General features: G+C 43.6%; 1 protein-coding gene across 21 annotated transcripts in view; it reads right to left on the minus strand.

Moving 5' to 3' along the window:
* The window catches only part of TTC12 (tetratricopeptide repeat domain 12), a 79,653-nt gene that overhangs the window by 30,202 nt on the left and 28,287 nt on the right, over nt 1-21,164 (minus strand). For 20 of the 21 annotated variants that reach the window (XM_031652946.1, XM_031652949.1, XM_031652943.1 and 17 more), the window contains 7 exons: nt 19,529-19,697; nt 13,831-13,923; nt 12,687-12,747; nt 11,778-11,915; nt 4,502-4,600; nt 3,958-4,026; nt 1,172-1,273 (listed from right to left, as the gene is read on the minus strand). In XM_031652946.1, the coding sequence (XP_031508806.1) occupies nt 1,172-1,273; nt 3,958-4,026; nt 4,502-4,600; nt 11,778-11,915; nt 12,687-12,747; nt 13,831-13,923; nt 19,529-19,697 (731 nt within the window). The remainder of the gene's footprint in view (nt 1-1,171; nt 1,274-3,957; nt 4,027-4,501; nt 4,601-11,777; nt 11,916-12,686; nt 12,748-13,830; nt 13,924-19,528; nt 19,698-21,164) is intronic. The other variant, XM_031652942.1, reaches the window with a different exon arrangement.

Raw genomic sequence — 21,164 nt, forward strand, 5'->3', positions numbered from 1 at the left:
GGACTGACTGGCCAAGGCTGTTAGGCTGACAGTGCTGCATGAGGAACCTCAGGAACCTAGATCATTTTAAGAGGCGACAACTGTCAAACACCGCCCTTGCAATCTCCCATGTGGGGTCTTTAAAAGGCATGTGTGCATGTATGCATGCATGATGCATAGGTATGCATGCCATCAGGAGCTTTTGGTGGGTTTGCAAAAGTCATAATGAACGACAGTCATTGTTCAAGTGGCAGCCTGAACTTAAGACCCCCTGTGCTGCCCCCTCGGTGTTACCCCTGCCCCAGCAGTAGCCCACAGAGCATGCTTCCCTGCCCCACTCAGCCTGAGGCTTTATGAATAAAAGCCATGTGTCACCACACCAACATGGGTGTGTGGACCTCATGGGCACACACATCATAGGTGGGATTCTGAGATGGCAACCTAATATAATAATCTCCTTCACCCTTGCAGGTGAATCCAGATAGCTGCTCTACCAGCTTGCTTAGATTCACCGCACTCATTTCACAGGGAAATCCCAATATCCTTTGGTCACATGGTAATTCTGCAGGCTACATGTCTCATAGATGAGTAGCAAAACCTGAGCAAAACAATGTGCCTGAAACCCACTCAGATCATTTTTATCAAGAACAGAGGCCATATATATATTTAAAGTCAGGCTTGAGGGGTAAGCAGTCTTTTTTTTTTTTTTTTTTTTTTGAGATGGAGTCTTGCTCTGTCGCCCAGCGTGCAGTGGCACGATCCCAGCTCACTGCAAGCTCTGCCTCCCGGGTTCATGCCATTCTCCCGCCTCAGCCTCCCAAGTAGTTGGGACCACAGGTTCCTCCCACCACGCCTGGCTAATTTTTTTGTATTTTTAGTAGAGACGGGGTTTCACCATGTTAGCCAGGATGGTCTTGATCTCCTGACCTCATGATCCGCCTGCCTCAGCCTCCCAAAGTGTTACAGATGTATCTAATGAACAATTTTCTTATTTATTGAACGATCTGTTATTGATGTTCAGAGTATGGTCTGGGTAGACAGGCAGAAGCAAATCCCTATCCAAGAAGTTTAAAATCTAGCAAGGAAGAAATGGCAGCACATTAACCAAACAAAACCCGCCTTAATTCTGTTCCCCGAATAAAATAGGAGACTTCTGTACATTTCAGGGTTGTAACCAATAAAGTGATCTTACCTTCAGGAATTTCATCATTTTCTTTACCACTCCTGCTTGCAAGGCCTCCTCAACAATTTTCAGAGAGGAAGAAAGGGTCCGGCTCAGAACACCAGCAGCTCTCTGAATACAGCAGAAAGAGGATAATTAAATGTCCTTTTCAGAAATGCTGACAACCTTTAAAAGTTAACAGGAAGTTTGGTGAGGGAAAATCAATCATTAACATTGGAAGCAAAATATAAAAAATAGGATGGCCAAATAATAGCAAGCACTGTTCTTTTTAATAAAACTGTCATGGAGCTGCAGCCATAGCCCCTTGCCACCCAGAGGCCCACATTATTTCAGCTTCACACAGCATCAACCAGTTCAACTCTGAGAAAGGAAGTTCTCCCTTGTGATTCCTCCCAGAGCTCTGATATCAGCAGGCCCTTTATTAGGGGATGTTTGATTTCCTGGATTGGTCTTCTGTGCCATTTATCTTTATCTTTTCCTCTGTCTTTTGTTCTAGTTTCTGTGATAGTTCATTTACTTTATTTCCCAGCTCTTCTCTCTCTTTTTTTTTTTTTTTTAATAAATGGCAAGCTGTTACTCTTTTATGGATATAACTATCTTTAATCTTTCTCAGGATACAAATGATAGTTACTATTTTTTTCTTCTGTTTCCTGTATCATCTCTATTTCTTTTTTTTTTTTTTTTTTTTTTTTGAGACGGAGTCTCGCTCTGTCACCCAGGCTGGAGTGCAGTGGCCGGATCTCAGCTCACTGCAAGCTCCGCCTTCCAGGTTTACGCCATTCTCCTGCCTCAGCCTCCCGAGTAGCTGCGACTGCAGGCGCCCGCCACCTCGCCCGGCTAGTTTTTTGTATTTTTTAGTAGAGACGGGGTTTCACCGTGTTAGCCAGGATGGTCTTGATCTCCTGACCTTGTGATCCGCCCGTCTCGGCCTCCCAAAGTGCTGGGATTACAGGCTTGAGCCACCGCGCCCGGCCTCATCTCTATTTCTTTTGGATCAATTTTTATGTTTATCTTGGTTTTCCTATTTATGTGTGTGGCTTTCCTGCAATGTCTGGTTGACTCTTACCTGCCCAATCACATGTACGAAAAAAGCAATAAAATATGTTTGGGTATGCTATGTTTATGGGAAGTATGGAAAGGTAGAGAGGTGGCACTCTCATATACCAGAAAGAAAAATGTTTTCTCCAGTTTCAGTTCTTTAAAGATGAAAGTGTTCTGATTTTATGCCTGAAGGATAGATGCCTGCCAGCAAACGCAGCTCCACTGCCTGTACTTCTGCTCTCTGTTGTATCAGGAGTTCTGAAATCTTGATCCTTTCATTATAAGGCAAATCTGCTACTGACCAGCTATGTGTTCCTCCGTCTGTACTCTATACGAAGGTGTCCTCAGCCCTGCCTCATTAATTACCACCCTAGCAGCTGCTCTCCACCTTCAGGAAACTTGTTAAAATTACTTACCTATTGGTAACCATTGCCTGTTCACCGTCAATGTAGGTCTCTACTTTTTTTGTTCCCCCCAATAGCTTTAATCTCATTTTAATGAGGACTCCAGAAGGAGAAAAGATAAACTTGTGTATTATCAATCTTGCTTCCCTAATCTGCTTCCTAAAGATCCTAGAATTTTGCTACAGTTGACACCACAGATCCCCTTTCAGGCCCAGGACAGTGGAGACTGTGCTAGACTAGGACCAGATGCCCATGGTGAAGCTGCTGCCCAGCAAGCTGGGAAGCACCCAATGTGGCACACACAGAATGCTGGAGAAATCTAGCCCAAGAGCTCTCCTAAATCCCTACACTCAGGGATTAGTGTAGGCCTATCTTTAGGTCTGGACCATCTGAGAACGGTGGTGCTTACCACTTTGGGGGTCAGGGACCTCTTTTGAGGATCTGATGAAAGCTATGATGCCCCATCCATGAAAATGCACACGCACAAAACCTTCACCCTATCCTGTCTGAATTGACTTTGGGGACGTTTAGAGAGTGCTACCCCCAAACAGGGTATGTTGGATCTACTCAGAACCTTTTTTAAACTGTGGAGCCAGTCCTCAGTCTGCAACCCTTGAAAGGCTGGTTTCCCAGATCCACCCTAGATGTGGCCCTGATTGCTTCTCTAGGCATTAGGGCCCTGCCCTGACAGGGAGAAAAACAGGGGTGATCACTTAACGTGAGTGAAGAACACTTTCTAGGGTGATGGCAAACAGCCTCTTGAATCATACTAATATTCTTTTCCTGATGCACTGTGCTGACATATAGGGCTTTCTCAGTTTTCTTATTCAAATGTCAGACACAGAATTGAGAAACCCATTTCAGCATATATTTTAAAAAGAGGCTAAAACTATTATGCACAAACAACCTCTAGGATCACTGGCTTAAAATACGGGCCTGGCTTTTTATTTTTTCCTATGGAAAAAAGGGATTCTAAATAAGTTGGACACTTGATCTGTCCAATTTGCACAGGATATTTTGAAATAGGACAAATCAGATCGATTATATCCTCTAAGCTGGTTAAATTTCAGACCAAATGGAAGGGGGATTCTTAAGTTGGGTTCCTGGACTCTAGGGGATCCACAGATGACGGACATGGCAAGGAGGTCACCAAATCCCTGAAACTGCAGACAAAACTTGGTGTTTATGTGCTTGTGTGCATTATTCGAATAGTATATCCATACCGTATCTCAGAGACTCAGCAGATTCTCAAAGGTGGCAACTTGAAAAAGATTACACTGGTAACAAAACAAAACAAAACAAAACAAGAACAGTGAAAGTTGCTTCTGGATTTCCCTGGGAGAAACTTACTGTCAGGATTCCTCCATCCTGGCTGTTTAGTAAAGACAGGCACCTTCTGCTCACCTCCACAGCCCAAACCTACAACAATGGGGAGAGGCCAGCAGGAGATTTTAATTTTCTGACAATCTGAATTCTCAGCGGAGCTTCTTCTGAGCACCCTCTGCTTTTTAGCACCACGGCACTGTGCCCAGGTTCCCTCACAACACCATCTTTTACTGCTCTTATTCCTCCCCATGTCTGTCTCCCCTAACTTCAGGGTATTACCCTGATAGCAGGAACCACCTTTCACTTGACTTTGTAAACACAGCACCTCATACTCTGCTCAGCACACCTTGGATACCCAGTCTGTTTTCTGAGTGAATACATGACTGAGTGATGCATCCACCCCTCAGCAGAGCAAAGGGAGAGTGCATCCCTCCAGCCTTTTCCCATTCCACGGCCAGCATGTGAGTGTACATGCTTCTGTCTCTTCGTGAACACGAGAATGGTTTTATGCCACAGAATGTGTACAGGTTGTCCCAGGCTTCCAGACAGGGAGACAAGAACGCCATACCTCAGAGACAAAGGGAGCCTGAAGACACAGGTTCATCATGAGTCCCAGGAGTGTGTAGATAACCTCTCTGAACAGGTCCACATTCTCCTCACATCTGGCCTTGGAAAACAAAACAAGGTAACCAATGACCTTTCTGCCTTACAGCTTTTTATGGTCATCTTTTCCCTTGGACTAGTGTCTCAGAGTTCCCATACTCCCTAATTGCCAACTCATAAATTGCCAACGTCATGAACCTAAACGGTTTTGGAGGATCAGAGACCAGTTCCATGAGTTAGTGTTGGTCCAGGAGACTTGGAAGGAGTCTCTGGTGCCTCTGCCATGGGACTATGGATCAGGTTGGCCCTGGGTTGAAAGTGAAGAGTGAGCTGCTGAGACGGGTGATCATTCAACTCCATCAGAAAAATCCTTCAAATCAGGATCAGCCAAGATGGCCGACTAGATGCAGCCAGGTGGAACAGCTCCCACTGAGGAAGAGAAATGACTGACATGCTCCTAACAGATCTTCAAAGGGAAGACGCTGAGAGTAGATGGAGGAAAGATGCAGAAACGGGGCGGAGGGAAGTAACTGGGAACCCTGCATGGGGCTCCTATGTACCAAGGCTTGTTCTTGGCCCCCAAAGGCTCTTGAGGAATGGGTGAATTGAAGTGGCAAAGAGCAACCTAATCTCATCATAGTCCTCTGGAACCCCGGCAGGAGAAATCCCCTTGACCACCACAGACACTCAGTGAGTTGTCAGGGAGAGCTGCTTAGAGAAGTGGTAGGGGTGGCAAGCCAGTTGATGTGGAACCCAGAGGGTTGGGTGTGGAAGCATCTATAGTGGAGCATGGCCAGGGACAGCCATTTCCCTAGGCTCAAATAAGTCCCATAGGAGACTTTAGCCCTCGGGAAATCATCAGACCTGAACTCTGCAGGGTGGTCTTGCCCATCAAACAGGGCCAGTCCAACTTGAGGACCCCTTGCTCTGCTGGACTCTCCTGGGGCCCCAGCCTGGTCACACCTGCTTGCTGAGCAGTCTCGGGGGCCCTGGGGGCCCACACCATAGCTTCTGCACTGGCAGACCATGCCTGACCAGTGGAGAGCACCAGCAGGGTACCCCTATCACCATGCACCAGCCCACATGCTCCCTCTCTACACCACAGCTTCCCCTGGGCCCAAGGCAACTCCCCACATCACTTTGCTGGTGAGTGTCTGATCAGGCAGGTTTTGCTTTCCTTGCCCTGCCAGAGCATGGGAGTGCAGTCCTGCCCCTCCTCTTCCCACTGACCACCACTGTAGATGGAGTATTGATGGGCATAGAGCCAGCCAGCCCCACCGCTACCAGCAACTTGCCCTTGTGCTAGCATGGCATAGAGTACAGCGGATCTTTGTCCCTCTAGGAGCAACCTCCTCTGCTTGCGAGGCACAGAGAAGGCACAATCTTCAGCATGACCACACACGCAGTCATCAGCAGGGACCCTCTCCCCCAGCTGTGTTGCCTCTGCCATTGTGGCAAACACCTGCAAGGAGGCAGGCACCCTGATACCTGCTAGCACCCTGCCACAGGTCTTCCGCTGCTGTTGGCATGCGTGAACAAGTTAAGGTCCCATTATCACCACATTATGAAATTCTTGGGCTAACACCATCCATTGGAGTGTAGTGACCAGAGGTTTGGGATCACCTTGGCTCCCCCATTGCAGTGTATTCTTAACCTAGAGGAGCCAGAAAACAAAGTCAGGGCCCAATACAAGTCCCTGAGAGTTAGAGCATCCAGTCCAGAAACTGGGAGCTGAATACTGACCCCCTAAAATCTTCTAGAAATAAAGCCACTCAGCTGAATCCACCTTATACCACAATAAAACCCTCAAGGTCATCAAATAAGATAAAAGAAACAAATTTATCCAAAGGTCAGCAATCTCAACGATTGACAGTAGAGAAATCAACAAAGAAAAGAAAGAATCCACATGACAAACCTGATAATTCAAAAACCCAGATGCCTTCTTTCCTTCAAACAACCACAACACCCCTCCAGAAAGGGTCTAAACCAGGCTGACATGGCTGAAATGACACAAATAGAATTCAGAATATGAATAGGAATGAAGTTCATTGAGCTACAGGAGTGCATTGAAACCCACATCACGAAAGCCAAAAATCATAATAAAACAATGAAGGAGCTGACAGACAAAATGGTCAATACAGAAAAGAACATAACCAACCTGGTAGAGCTGAAAAACCATACTACTAGAATTTCATAATGCAATCACAAGTGTTAATAGCAGAATAGACCAATCAGAGGAAAGAATCTCAGAGCCTGAAGACAGGCTTTCTGAAATAAGACAGTCAGACAAGAATAGATAAAAAAATAATAAAAAGGCATGCACAAAACCTCTGAGAAATACAGAATTATGTAAAGAGCCCCAATCTACATTTAATTGGTGTCCCTGAAAGAGATGAGAAGAATGGAACCAATTTGGAAAACATATTTCAGGATATCATCCATGAGAACTTCCCCAACCTAGATAGAGAGGCCAACACTCAAATTTGGGAAATGCAGAGAACCCCAGTAAGATACGTCATTAAGAAGATCACCTCCAAGACACAGAATCATCAAATTATCCAAGGTCAAAATGAAAGAAAAAATATTAAAGGCAACTAGAGAGAAAGGTCAGGTCACTTACAAAGGAAAGCCCATCAGACTAACAGCAGACTTCTCAGCAGAAACTCTACAACCCAGAAGAGACTGGAGGCCAATATTCAACATTCTTATAGAAAATAAATTCCAACCCAGAATTTCATTTCTAGCCAAATTAAACTTCATAAGTAAAGGAAAAATAAGCAAATGGTGAGGAAATTCATTACCACCAGACCTGTAGTGCAAGACCTCCTGAAGAAAGCACTAAATATGGAAAGGAAAGACCATTACCAGCTTCTACAAACACACATTGAAGTACACAGACCAGTGTCACTATAAAGCAACCACATAAATAAGTCAGCAAAATAACCATCTAACATCATGATGACAGGATCAAATCTACACATAGAAATACTAACCTTGAATATAAATAGGCCAAATGTCCCAAGACACAGCGTGGCAAGTTGGATAAAGAACCAAGATCCACTGGTATGCTGTCTTCAAGAGACCCGTCTCACAAGCAATGACACACATAGGCAAAATAACAGGTTGGAGAAAAATCTACCAAGCAAATGGAAAACAAAAAAGCAGGGGTTGCAATCTTATTAGTTTTAGATGAAACAGGCTTTAAACCAACAAAGACCAAAAAAGACAAAGAAGGGCATTACACATATTGGTAAAGGGTTCAATTGAACAAGAAGATCTAACTATCCTAAATATTTATGCACCAAACACAGAAACATCCAGATTCATAAAGCAAGCTCTCAGACACCTTCAAAGAGACTTAGTCTGACACTCAATAATAGCAGGAGACTTTACCACCCCACTGGCAATATTAGATCATTGACATAGAAAATCAATGAAGATATTCAGGACCTGAACTTAGCACTGGATCAAATGGGCCTGATGTACATACACAGATTTCTCAAAATGAAAACAACAGAAAATACATTTTTCTCATTGCCACATAGTGCATACTCTAAAATCAATCATATTTGGAAGTAAAACAGTCCTTAGCAAATGCAAAATAACTGAAACCTTGACACTCAAATTGGAAATTAAGACTAAGAAATGAACTCAAAACTGTGTAACAACATGGAAATTGAATAACTTGATCCAGAATGACTTTTGGGCAAATAAACCAATTAAGGCAGAAATCAACAAGTTCTTTGAAACTAATGTGAACAAAGATACAACATACCAGAATCTCTGGGACACAGGTAAGATAGTGTTAAGAGGGAAATTTATAACACTAAATGCCCTAACAGATATTCCTAATTAAAAAGTTAGAAATATCTCATGTTAACAACCTACCATGACAACTAAAACAACTAGAGAACTAAGAGCGAACAAATCCCAAAGCTAGCAGAAGACAAGAAATAACCAAAATCAGAGCTGAACTGAAGGAGACTGAGACACAAAAACCCATTCCAAAGATCAATAAATTCTAAAGCTGGTTTCTTGAAAAAATTAATAAAATAGGTAGACCACTAGTTAGACTAAAAAAAATGGAAAGACAGAAAATGCAAATAGACACAATCAGAAACAAGGGGGATATCACCACTGACCCCACAGAAATACAAACAACCATCAGAGAATACTATGAACACCTCTCTGCCCATAAACCAGAAAATTGAGAAGAAATGAATAAATTTCTGGACACATACACCATCCAAAGGCTGAACCAGGAAAAAATTGAATCCCTGAACAAACCAATAATGAGCTCTGAAATTGAGTCAGTAATAAATAGCCTATCAACTAACAAAAGCCCAGGATCAGCTGGATTCACAGCTGAATTCTACCAGATGTACAAAGAAGAAGTGGGACTATTCCTGCTAAAACTATTCCAAAATATCAAGGAAGAGGGACTCCTTCCTAACTCATTCTATGAGACCAGCATCGTCCTGATTCAAAAACCTGGCAGAGACACAACAAAAAAGAGAAAACTTCAGGCCAATATTCTTGATTAACACTGATGCAAAAATCCTCAACAAAATACTGGCAAACCAAATCTAGCAGCACATCAAAAAGCTTATCCATCACAGTGAAGTAGGCTTTATCTCTGGGATGCAAGGTTGGTTCAACACATGCAAATAGGTAAATGTGATTCATCACATAAACAGAACTAAGAACAAAAACCATGTGATTATCTCAATAGATGCAGAAGAGGCTTTTGATAAAATTCAACACCTCTTCATGTTAAAAACTCTCAATAAACTAGGTACTAAAGGAACATACTTCAAAGTAATAAGAGCCATCTATGACAGACCCATGGCCAACATCATACGTACGGGCAAAAGCAGGAAGCACTCCCCATGAAAACCAGCACAAGACAAGGATGCCCTCTCCCACCACTCCTATTCAACATAGCATTAGAAGTCCTGGCCATGGCAATCAGGCAAGAGAGAAAATAAAGGGCATCTATATAGGAAGAAAAAAAGTCAAACTACCTCTGTTTATAGACAGCATGATCCTGTATCTAGAAAAAACCACAGTCTTGGCCCAAAAGCTCCTGAAGCTAATTAACAACTTCAGCAATGTCTCAGGATATAAAATCAACATACAAAAGTCACTAGCATTCTTATACACCAACAACAGTCAAACCAAGAGCCAAATCAGAAATACAATCCCATTTATAATTGCCACCAAAAGAAAATACCTAGGAATAAAGCTAACCAGGGAAGTGAAAGATCTCCACAAGAAGAACTACAAAACACAGCTCAAAGAAATCAGAGATGACACAAACAAATGAAAAACATTCTGTGCTCATGGACAGGAAGAATCAATATTGTTAAAATGGCCATACTGCCTAAAGTAATATATAGATTCAATGCAATTCCTATTAAATTACCATTGACATTCTTCACAGAACTAGAAAAAACTATTTTAAAATTCATATGGAACCAAAAAGAAGCCTGAATAGCCAAGGCAATCCTAGGCAAAAAGAACAAAGCTGGAGGCATCACGTTACCCGACTTCAAACTATACTTACAGGGCGACAGTAACCAAAACAGCATGGTACTGGTATAAAAAGAGACACATAGACCAATGGAACAGAATAAAGAACCCAGAAATAAAACCGCATACCTAAAACTATCTGATCTTCAATAAACCTGATAAAAACAAGCAATGGGGAAAGGATTCCCTATTTAATAAATGATGCTGGGATAACTGGCTAGTCATATGCAGAAGATTGAAACTGGACCCCTTCCTTATGCAATATACAAACATTAACTCAAGATGGAATAAAGACTTAAATATAAAATCCAAAACTATAAAAACCCTGGAAGATAACCTAGGTAATACCATTCTACACACAGGAACGAGCAAAGATTTCATGACAAAGACACCAAAAGCAATCTCAACCAAAGCAAAAACTGACAAATGGGATCTAATTAAAGAGCTTCTGCACCGCAAATGAAATTATCAACAGAGTGAACAGACAACCTATAGAATGGGAGAAAGTTTTTGCAAACTATGCATCTGACAAGGGTCTAATATCCAGCATCTATAAAGAATTTAAACAAATGTACAAGAGAAAAATAAACTACCCCACTAAAAAGTGGGCAAAGGACATGAAGAGATACTTTTCAAAAGAAGACATACAGATGGCCAACAAGCACATGAAAAAAAGTTCAGTATCACTGATATCATTAGTGAAATGCAAATCAAAACCATAAGATACCATCTCACACCAGTCAGAATGGCAATTATTAAAAAGTCAAAAAATAACAGATGCTGGCAAGGCTGCAGAGAAAAAGGTACACTTATACACTGTTGGTGGGAGCATCAAGTAGTTCAACCATTGTGGAAGACAGTGTGGCTATTCCTCAAAGACCTAAAACAGAGATACCATTTGACCCAGCAATCCCATTAATGGGTATATACCCAAAGGAATAGAAATATTTTTATTATAAAGACACATGCACATATATGTTCACTGCAGCACTATTTACAATAGCAAAGACATGGAATCAACCTCAATGCCCATCAATGATAGACTGGATAAAGAAAATGTGGTACATATACACCATGGAATACCATTAAGTCATAAAAAAGAATGAGATTATGTCCTTAGCAGGAACATGGGTGGAGCTAGAGGCTATTATCCCTTGCAAATTAATGCAGGAACAGAAAACTAAGTACTACATGTTCTTCCCTGTAAGTGGGAGCTAAAAGATGAGAACACGTGGACACACATAGGGGAACAATACACACTGGGGCCTGCCAGAAGGTGGAGGGTGGGAGGAAGGGGGAGAGGATGAGGAAAAATAAATAATTGGTACTAGGCTTAATACCTGGGTAACGAAATAATCTGTACAACAAACTCCCATGACACAAGTTTACTTATATAAGAAACCTGCACATGTACTCCTGAACTTAAAAGTTAAATAATAAATAAATAAATAAATAAATAAATAAATAAATAAATAATTTTTAAAAATTAACAAAGAAAATCCTTCAAATCTCCCCAGGGCGAATGAGACTTGATCTGGGGGGCTCTTTAAGGCCAGCAGCGCATAAAATCCGAGGTTACAGAAGGGAGAAGCCACTGGTGCCATCCAGCACTCACAGAAACAGAATTTCTGGAAAAGCCAGATAACTAAGCAGCAGCTAATGCCCCCGAAGAGGATAAAGACCAATTATGAATAGAAAAGCTAACATACCAGGAGGCTCAAGCAGCCATCCCCAAATTCCTCACAGGCCGCCATGTGTCTTCGGGTGGCAGGCTCAGCACTGAGGTTTCCCATGATGGCAATGCACTGGCACAGAGCTGAGGAGCTGCTTACCTTGGGATCTGTCTTCTAAATGAGAATCGAAAGAAGGCAGAGCCTCAGAGAGCAGGCAAAGGATGCCGCATGATCTCTTGGTGAATTCCCCACTCACCGAAAGGCCCACGAACCAACCAGATAGCTTCATGTCACACAGGGGCATCCCTGGGGTCACACTGGCAACAGGATGGAGGCACATAGAGGGGTAGACCCAAAAGGGTCTTGGCCTAAGGCTTAATCCCAGCTCCTCCATCAACCAGCTGGGAGGACCTGGGCAAATCCCTTCCCTTCTTAGAGGCTCATTTCCACAGCTGTGGCATGCTGGGGTGTGGTTATGCTCTCTAAGGGCCCCTGAAACTTCTAAGGTTCAATAGGGACAGGCTTCAGTTGCAACACACTCTCCAAGGAGAAGCCCTGCCCCCGACACTATTCACTGCCTTATCAGCTCAAATTGCTATAACTAGTCTTCCTGACAGGATGACTTCCATTTGGGAACAGCGTTGCACATCGAACTTATTGTCAGCAGGGGACTGATGGAGACTGATGAACTCTATCCACCTTCACTTAAGATGCCACCCATATCCAGCTTTTCCTCCCCTGTAACCAGCGCCATCCATATGCCACCTCCACCTGTCCCTACTGTAGCTGTTTCAATAACTGACAATTGTGTAAATTCCAGCTGTGAATAAATGATTACTCAACCGAGAGACAATAGTTGTTCTGGATTGTAAACTGTGTTTAAACAGCCCCATTCACGCTGCTGAGAGTGTCTGTCACAGAGGGTGAAAATGAGGGTTTGCTCACCAGAATGCCTGTGAGTGCAGGGAGAACACCTGGAAGGTTGGCCTGGAACCAGACTTGGAATCTGTCGAGAAACCATCAGCCAGGATTTATTTTTACATTGCATAAACTGTAACATAAATACAGTGTCTCAGATAATTAATGTTGCAAACTCTAGGTCCATATGATTTAGACTGTGCATGGAGAATTCAGAAACAAAAACAGAAAAAAACATGTCACTATGTATGTAATGTGGCTTTAATTTTTCTGAGTCTGGAGAATTGCCTTTGATGTTAAACAACAGATCTCAGATGGTGGCTCCCTTAAGCAGGGGTTGCTGGAATCTCTAGGCTTCTGCCAAGCTGACTTACCCCCAACCCCTGCTCTGAGTCTACAGCATGTGTGTGCTGTGCGGAAGGCAAATACCGTGCAAGCATGTTTACCCATCGGAGCCACTGGGAGGGCCTGGATGCATGTGCATCTCCACACGCTACAGCCACTGTTCCATACCCCGGCCCGTGCCAGCTGGCTGGCCTGCCTGTGAGCACAAGCAGCTCTCTCATCCCATTACCATCTTTAAGCAAGGTGTCCTAAAATTTGTAAGGAAATTTAAAACACAAGATGCACTTTAAAAAAAAGCTCTTGAAAAATTATGAAAACTAAGACCCTTACTATCATCCCCAGCAGCCAGGCAAAACAAGACAAAACAACACAAAGCCATGGGGCAGAAGGAGGTCGTTACTCATGATGTCACTGGCAACCCCAGAGGCGGCTGCATTTGACTGTTCATTCTTGCTTGCTGGCTCACTGGCTCACTCAGGTTCATTCAACGCGAATTTGCTGGGCAACTCCTACGTACCAGGCACTGATTAGAAGGAAGGAAGGTTCCCGACACTTTGGAGGCTTGCCTACTGTGAGAGGCACTGCTTTAAGTATGCTGCTGCTTCCAAACCCATGGAGGCCCAGGTCAGCCTCTAGGCAGAGTGACTAGAATGGGAGTGGGTGGCCGCAGCCCCCTGGGAGGCATCAGCCCTCCTTCTCAGTGAATCTTGCAATACTCACTTGGAGACTTGGCCTAGCCTCTCTGAATACGGCACATTTTTAAAGATCAGACAGTTCAACAAAGACTGAAGAAGAAATGTCAATTTCTATAAATAAAAAAAATTACCTTTCTTCCAGAGCCAAGTCTGTGAACAGTCCCATAGCAGTGTTGGCCTCCTTATCCGAGAAATCAAGAAATGACACCAGGGCTTCCAATAATCTGCAAAAAACCATAATAACCTCAGAGGTAGCTGTCCTCCAACTAACAACATCCCAACAGGGTAACCTTGCAAGGAAACCAAAAAGCAGTCAGCATCCGGGTGAAATAAGCAGAAAGGGTGCCTTCCCATGCCCTCCTAGGAAGCCTAGCTCCTTGCCCACCCGGAAACAGACACTCTTAAGTGGTTGGCTCCACCACTTAATGTGAATCCCCAGAATGCTGAATACTTTTAACCAAAGTTTATTGATTATCGGACGCCAGCTCAGAAGGAGTTTCTGGGACTCTGCCATGTGACTCTGGCTCAGTCAAGTTCATTAACTTAGATGACATCTAAATGGCATGCTTACTAATCTGCTGATGACTAAAGTGGGAGGGCCCCCTAATAAGGTGGGTGATGGAATAAAGATTTAACAAGATTGTGACAGGCTGCTGAATATATTAGATTAAATTTAATAGGGTTAAGCTCAAAGTCTTCCACTTAGAGCTGGAAATTCTGCATAAGTAACAGAATTGTGAGACCTGGTTTGTAACTGGTTCATATGAGAAATATTTAAGGATTTTTAGCCACTTACAAACACAAAATGAGCAAACAGTCTAACACAGATGCCAAAAACACCTGATACAATCTCAGGCTACCCAAATGGACTTACTGGCACCACGACAATGGAAGTAAGAGGAATTTGTTCATCCAGCAAACTTGCATTAAGCATCTACAAGGTGCTAAGTATACTGTGCTCAGTACTGAGCTCCTGGTCTCCTACAGTGATACATATGTAAATAAATAAGATAAACTGTCTTAGGTGATATGTTAGAAACAGACACATGTTGAGGGGACCAGAGTCTTGCTGGTGGGAGGTGTGGGGATGGAAGTGAAGAAGCCTTCAATAGATGACACTTCAGTGTCTCTTGAAGTATAGTGTTAGCTATTCATTCGTTTATCCATTTGACCAATCACAATGAACAAGCACTGACTGCGTGCCAGGCAATGTGGTCGGTTCTGGGGTCCTAACAATGGAACAAGAAAATGTCCTGGTTCCAGGCAGCTTGCAGGCCAGTGTCGGGCCCACGGGGACGGGTACAGAGGCATGTCAGGCAAAGCCACCTGCAGTCACAGACTACGTGGGCATAGAATTGCAGGAGCACATTTGGGGACTGCTGGCATGCAGTTAATACTTAGGATGTGAGGGGAAAACAGGGGACGGTAGAGAGCTGGACAGAGCCCAGATCCTGGGGGCCTTCTAGGGCCTGCTGGAAAGTCTGTACTTTGCCCTGTAGGCCCCTGTTCTCCAATGTGTGGTTGGTGGTGGGGGTCTCCGGGACAGATTCCTCAGTCAGTCTGAGTGGGAGGAGGCTCCAGGAGGCTGCTTTTTCATGAAGTCCTCATGTGATTCCTAGCCATTATATTTCTCAGTAATTGGAGAACCAGCCTTACAAGGAAGTTATTTCAGTGTGTTAAGTAGGAAAATAGCAGAACAAATGTGCATTTTAGAAAAATCCCTTCAGTGTACGGTGGAAGCTGGATTGGAGCAGGTAGTACAGGAGGCAGGAATTCAACCAGGGGAGAACTGTGATTGTCCAGACAATAAAGGCTAAGGGACCAGACTGAGGTAGCAGCAGAGTAAGAAGCACTGTAAAAACACAAAGAGACGCTCACGAAGACCTGGAAGAAATGACTGGAGAGAGTAGATAAGAACTAGAAGAAAATGAATTCAGGAGATGCTAAGGAGAAAGAGCTGGCAGCATACTATCTTATGGATGTGGTGAGGGAGAGCCAGGTCACTTCCAGGACATTGGCTTAGGCAACTGGATAGGCGGAGATACCCTCTATGAAGACAGGAAATTCAGGTAGATGAACTGGTGTGAGACCACGTTTTGATTTATTAAGTCAATGATACTTGTGGATGTTGTGATAGAGATGTCCAGTAGCAGAAGGGTATTTTCATCTCACACTCAGCAGAGTGAGACTTACACCCTTTGCTTCTTGATGAAAGCCATGGACGGGAAGAGGGACAAGGGTAGGATCCCAGGGTCCCTGACTTGGAAGGGTGATAGCATAGGGGGGCTTGCAAAGGAAACCACAAAGGAATAGCCAGGAGGTAGGAGGTGGGCCAGGAAGGATGGTGTCCTGACAATCACTGTGATGGAGTTTCAAGAACAGTAGTGATCAATAGGACCAAATGCCACAGGACAGAGAAGGGTGAAGACTTTGACCTTGACATCTTTAAGAAAGACAGATGACAGGCTATCAGACTGGGCTTTTGGGAATATGAACTCCAGTCACCCATATCTATGGTGCTGGATCTATTTAGCCACTTATTCTCGGAGTGGTCTGGAGGCCAAATCATCAAAGGAATGATGGAGGTAACAAGGATGCTTAACCTGAAATATATCAGTATTTTCAGATACCTAAAGTACTGGAAAGCTGGAAGGAGTCTGGGCCTGGGCCTCAATGTATGGAGGCAGAATCAACCCCAGAACAGTATGGGGCAGGCAACTTACGCACAGTATAAGGAGATAATTTATATCAATCAGAACTGTCCTGAAATGGACAGTTGGCTACCTTGGGAGGTGAGACCCACAACCTCTCACTAACTGGGGACAGACTTCCTCCACCCAGTCTATTAGCTGCATTAGTGCCCATCCCGAATCAAATGGAGATAAAAATAATGAAAACTGCTGGCATCTCCCCTGGAGGGCATGATGCACAGGCTGTATGGGGGTATGCAGAGGACATCTATGCTGAGTGGGGCTTGACTGGATGGTTTCTGAGGGCCCAGGTGACACCGAGCTTCTGCAAATCCCTAACATCTTCAGAAATGGATTCCAGTGTTCCTGCTGTCAAAAACAATTTATTTGTTTTACAGTCAGTTCAGATTCTTCCTTCACCAATTTAAACCTATTTTCTTCGGTCTTGAAAATAAATGCTAATGAACCTGAATAGCACAGATGAGACAATAGCCTAAGACCATCTTGGCTTTGTCCTGAGAGACATAAACAGCTAGCCCCCCTCTCTATGTGACAATGCACACATCCTAACTGGACTCAGCACCTATAGAGGACGGTGTATCCCTTTCTATTTCCTCACATACCCTCTTTTATGGTGGCAGATTTTCTGCTCTGCTGATAAGCAACTGTCTCTGTGAGTGAACCACAGGTCAGAAAAAGCTTTCATGTAACCAATAAATGCATGGTTACTTCAGTTTAGGACCCTGAACAATATTCCCTAAGAGAAAATGATTATAAAAATATTGAGCCCCTATCATACCATGTGTCAGGCTTGCTTGATGTTAGTTGTTGTTGTTGTTGTTTTTTCTATAGCAGATGCTGTTTGCTGGCTAACTCCACAGATATTCTCCATTCCCTTCTATTCTTCCTAACTCTACTACAGAAGAAGCTGGGATCATTTTTTTTTTCCACTAGGGGTAGCATGTGACAAAATTCTGTACAAAGAGAAATAGGCAGTAGCTTTTCTTGATAAAAGGGACAGATCCAGCTGGTGCTGACCTGTCTTAAAGAAGGATGTGAAGCTTGGAGTTGCAGCAAGAGGGAAGGTATGACCATGTGAGGAAGGTCAAGAGAAGGGCACAGACTTTGACCTCAACATCTTTAAGCCCCTGCACCAACAGCTGCTATCTTTAGTCTCATTTTATTAGGTGAAAAAACAAGACAGGCTTTATTTTGCTTAAGCTCCTTTCGCTCCAGTATTCTGCATAATGCAGCAGAAAAAATTCAACTGCATCACCCCCTGTAAGTGTCATCGTAAGTGAGTGATGCAGATGAGATGCCAGGGCCCGTCAGTGCCTGGGTCACACAAGCAGAGACATGCAGGGAATTGAAGCTCAGTACTGCTTAAGACTAAAACCCAGCACTTCTGACAAAATGACACTGGTCTTTGGCCAGCACACATTCATCCTTTCAACCTCTTCTCTGAGGATAAGCATTGTGGGAGGAATGTGATAAGTGTGCTGCCGTGACAGTCATGGGGCTATGCGCAGCCCTGTCTTGCTTCAAACTGCCTCATTTCATCACAGAGAACCCATTCTGTCTGGTTCAACTGGAGATGCACGTTAAGGAGGCTAGTGGGCATAAAAGTAAAAAGCTGAGGTTTCTTTGACTGTCTAAAGAGAGTAGGCAGGACCACACGAGGTGATCGTGAACGCTACTCTGCGAGACACTGGAAAAATGCACATTGAAACTCAAGCAATTCAAAGATAGCTTGAGGGGAAAAGCCCATGATAGCTATAGCTACATTTACTCAAAGAGACAAAAACAATATTAAAAAAATGCGATGAAGGTATTGAGGAAATGACTGCAGTCATTTGAAATGCGAAATGTGCTTTTGGGGAATTTAAGTCCACTAACAATCTGTATCTGCCGCGCAGCCTCAGCTTCAGTGGCTTGCCAAAGCCTTTCCCGGGAGCCACTGCGGCTGCGACTGGGCCTGGAAGGGGAGCCGTAGGCAAGGCTTAATAACCACCCTGTCACGGCACACATGGACCTCCACACCAAATTGGACCGTGTGGGAGGGCTCGGCAGGGTCCTAAAAAGATCTGGAAGGAACAGCAGCCAGCTGCAGCAGGTCTGGCTCCTTTTCCTACTGAGAACAGAGTGGAGCTGGGTCCTCAGAACAGTACCTGGGGGCTAGGCTAGTTGGGTGAGATTCCCGTGGTTCCTTGCTATAGTTCTTCTTGCCCCATGAGTGACATGAGGTAATAAACCTTACCTTGCCTACCTCGCAGCATGAGGGGAGATAAAACAAAATAGCAGTGAACAAAAAAACTCAGAAGGGTAATCTCCTGTTTTTAGACTGTGTGAGAAACATTTATAAAGCAAGTTACAATAATCGTCACTGTTTCTGTTAGATTGAACCACATGAAATGGCGGGCATGCAACCTTTTAGATCTAATAAGTGACAATTTCATATGTTCAAACTAATCATGTAAAGATAAACTGAAAACTTAATAAAAGTAAATAAATGAATAAGTAAAACAAGTAAGCAAAATAACAAATAAATAAATAATTTAAAAATGAAGTAATAAATTATAAAGAACTGGGCGGAATCACTGTGGTTCAGTAATCTTTCTAGAAAGTCTACTTAGGGGACACACATTCTATGCTCATAGTCTTACACTTTGGAAAGACCTCCATTTAACAGTATTTGAAATGTTTTATTTATTCATAGTGCATCTTGTTCCAGAAAGGGTTTAAGGACACATAGAATAAGATAGGATTACCTCAAATAAGAATGAAAGAAGAAAAGGAAGGGTAGGAACAAGGTAGAGATAGGACCGAGGCCAAAGGCACAGAAGCAAGTAACCTATTTTAAGGTGGGGCTCCTGATCTGGCTATGGAAGGGCTGCCATTTGCACCATTTATGGGATGGGGACAAGCCAGTTGCTCAGGAGAAGTGAAACTGTCCATGGTACCAAGTTCAGACAGGAGTCCGTCTCAGAGGTCCTCATGACAGAGCACTCTTGTCAAAGGCTCTTTCTGTTACTGCTCCTTCAAGTCACACATCAGAGATATAAGGGGGAGACAGGCACGCCTGAACTTGTCAAGTGATGACACGAGATGTCCCAGGAAGATCCTGCCAGCAGAGGCTTACCTGGTCAGGTCAAGGTGGCTGATGATCAGGCTCCGTCCGCTCTCAGTCTGGGCGAGCTGTAGCAGCAGGGCAAGGCTCTGCTGCCTGATGGCCAGGACCTTGGAGGACAAGAGGGTGGCCAACAGCCTGGCCCTGCCAGGGTGCATCACTAGCACACGCTGATTTTCCTCTGCAAAACACAGGCATTGTGTGTCTTGTGCGTGCCATCACGGCAATTAAACTAGCTCTGTCACCCTCTCTCCTAACGGGAAACTCAACTGGTGCCCACTCATTTGAAGGCAGGATAATGAAGTGTAAGAGTGTGGATTCTAGAACCAGACTGCTGGGTCTGAATGCCCAGGGGAGTGACCTTACTAGTGCTCCTTGGTCTCCTCATCAGTAAAACGAGGATTACGTTCCTACCTACAGGGACGTCATGAGGATTAAATGAATCAGTACGTGACTGTGCCAGACAGGGACTGGCAACCAGAAATCAACTATGTCATTATTATTGTCAAGCCTCCTTGGTGTGTGGTATCTGGAAACACTAGCAAAGGGAAATAAATCAGTTTAATTGTGGAATGTCTTTAGACCATCAATATTCACACAATGGCTAGAGTGGTCATTTGAGGAAATGTTATCCAGGAAACTAAAATAACACATGAGAGCATTAAAGAATAAAGTGTGCCCTCCTTCCTAGAACATAAGCTCTTCCACGGTGGTGGCAGTAGATTTATCCCCTTTCATCTGCTTCATTTTCTGACCAGGTACATGAATTTGTTTGAAACTGCAGGGTACAGACTGCAGTATGAGGCAAAGCTGTGAAACAGAGCAAACTGGCTCTCAAAGGGGTGGGTCCCATCACATGGACCTCATTACCCTAGGCTCTCTCCCCTCCTGTGCTAATTGCCCATTTACACACAGCACACAGCATCCAGGAGAAGACACACACCAGGTTTCTGCTTGCCCTGAAAGAGCCGGAGTAACAGGACTGCAGGATCCTATGTGTAGCCCACATATCAAACCATGTTTTCGTTGCAAACATTACATCTCAGTCCCACACTTCACCTATAATTACTCTTGTCCATGTAAGATAGGATCTACTGATTTCTGAAATGAAAAGGTCCTTGTTGATTATATATTTTTTTCTTATACTAGAAAAGTAGCTTGATATAAATAATTCAAACAACACAGAGTTAGTTGATACCCCTCCAGGTAAGCCCATTCCCCAAAGGAGGTATTATTCACCTCTCATATAAATAATGTGTAAAATATACATCCTACCCTGTAATTGGCTTCTCTTCCCCACTCCACAATAGATCACTGACATATTTTCACTTCCTTACTTTTAAGCATTCCCTTGCCCTTTTGAAAAACTGCTTTGCATTTATTGAGTTAGATATATCAAGATTTTATTGACCTGAGACACAGCATTTACATCACAGGTATCTGAAAATATTTTTCAGATGATAAAAAAATGTAACTGTAAGGTTCACAGAAACAATAAATAGGTTCACAGAAATAGAGTAAATAGATTGTTATGTCAGGTTCACACTGAGTAGACATACCATCGCCAAGTCCTGCCTTCCTCACCCTCCTGTAGGGGAGTTTGCAAAAACACTGCCCTAAGCTGGTGCAGGGTCTTACACAGAGTAGC

The sequence above is a fragment of the Papio anubis genome, chromosome 12 (assembly GCF_008728515.1).
Source record: "Papio anubis isolate 15944 chromosome 12, Panubis1.0, whole genome shotgun sequence".
Taxonomy (NCBI): domain Eukaryota; kingdom Metazoa; phylum Chordata; class Mammalia; order Primates; family Cercopithecidae; genus Papio; species Papio anubis.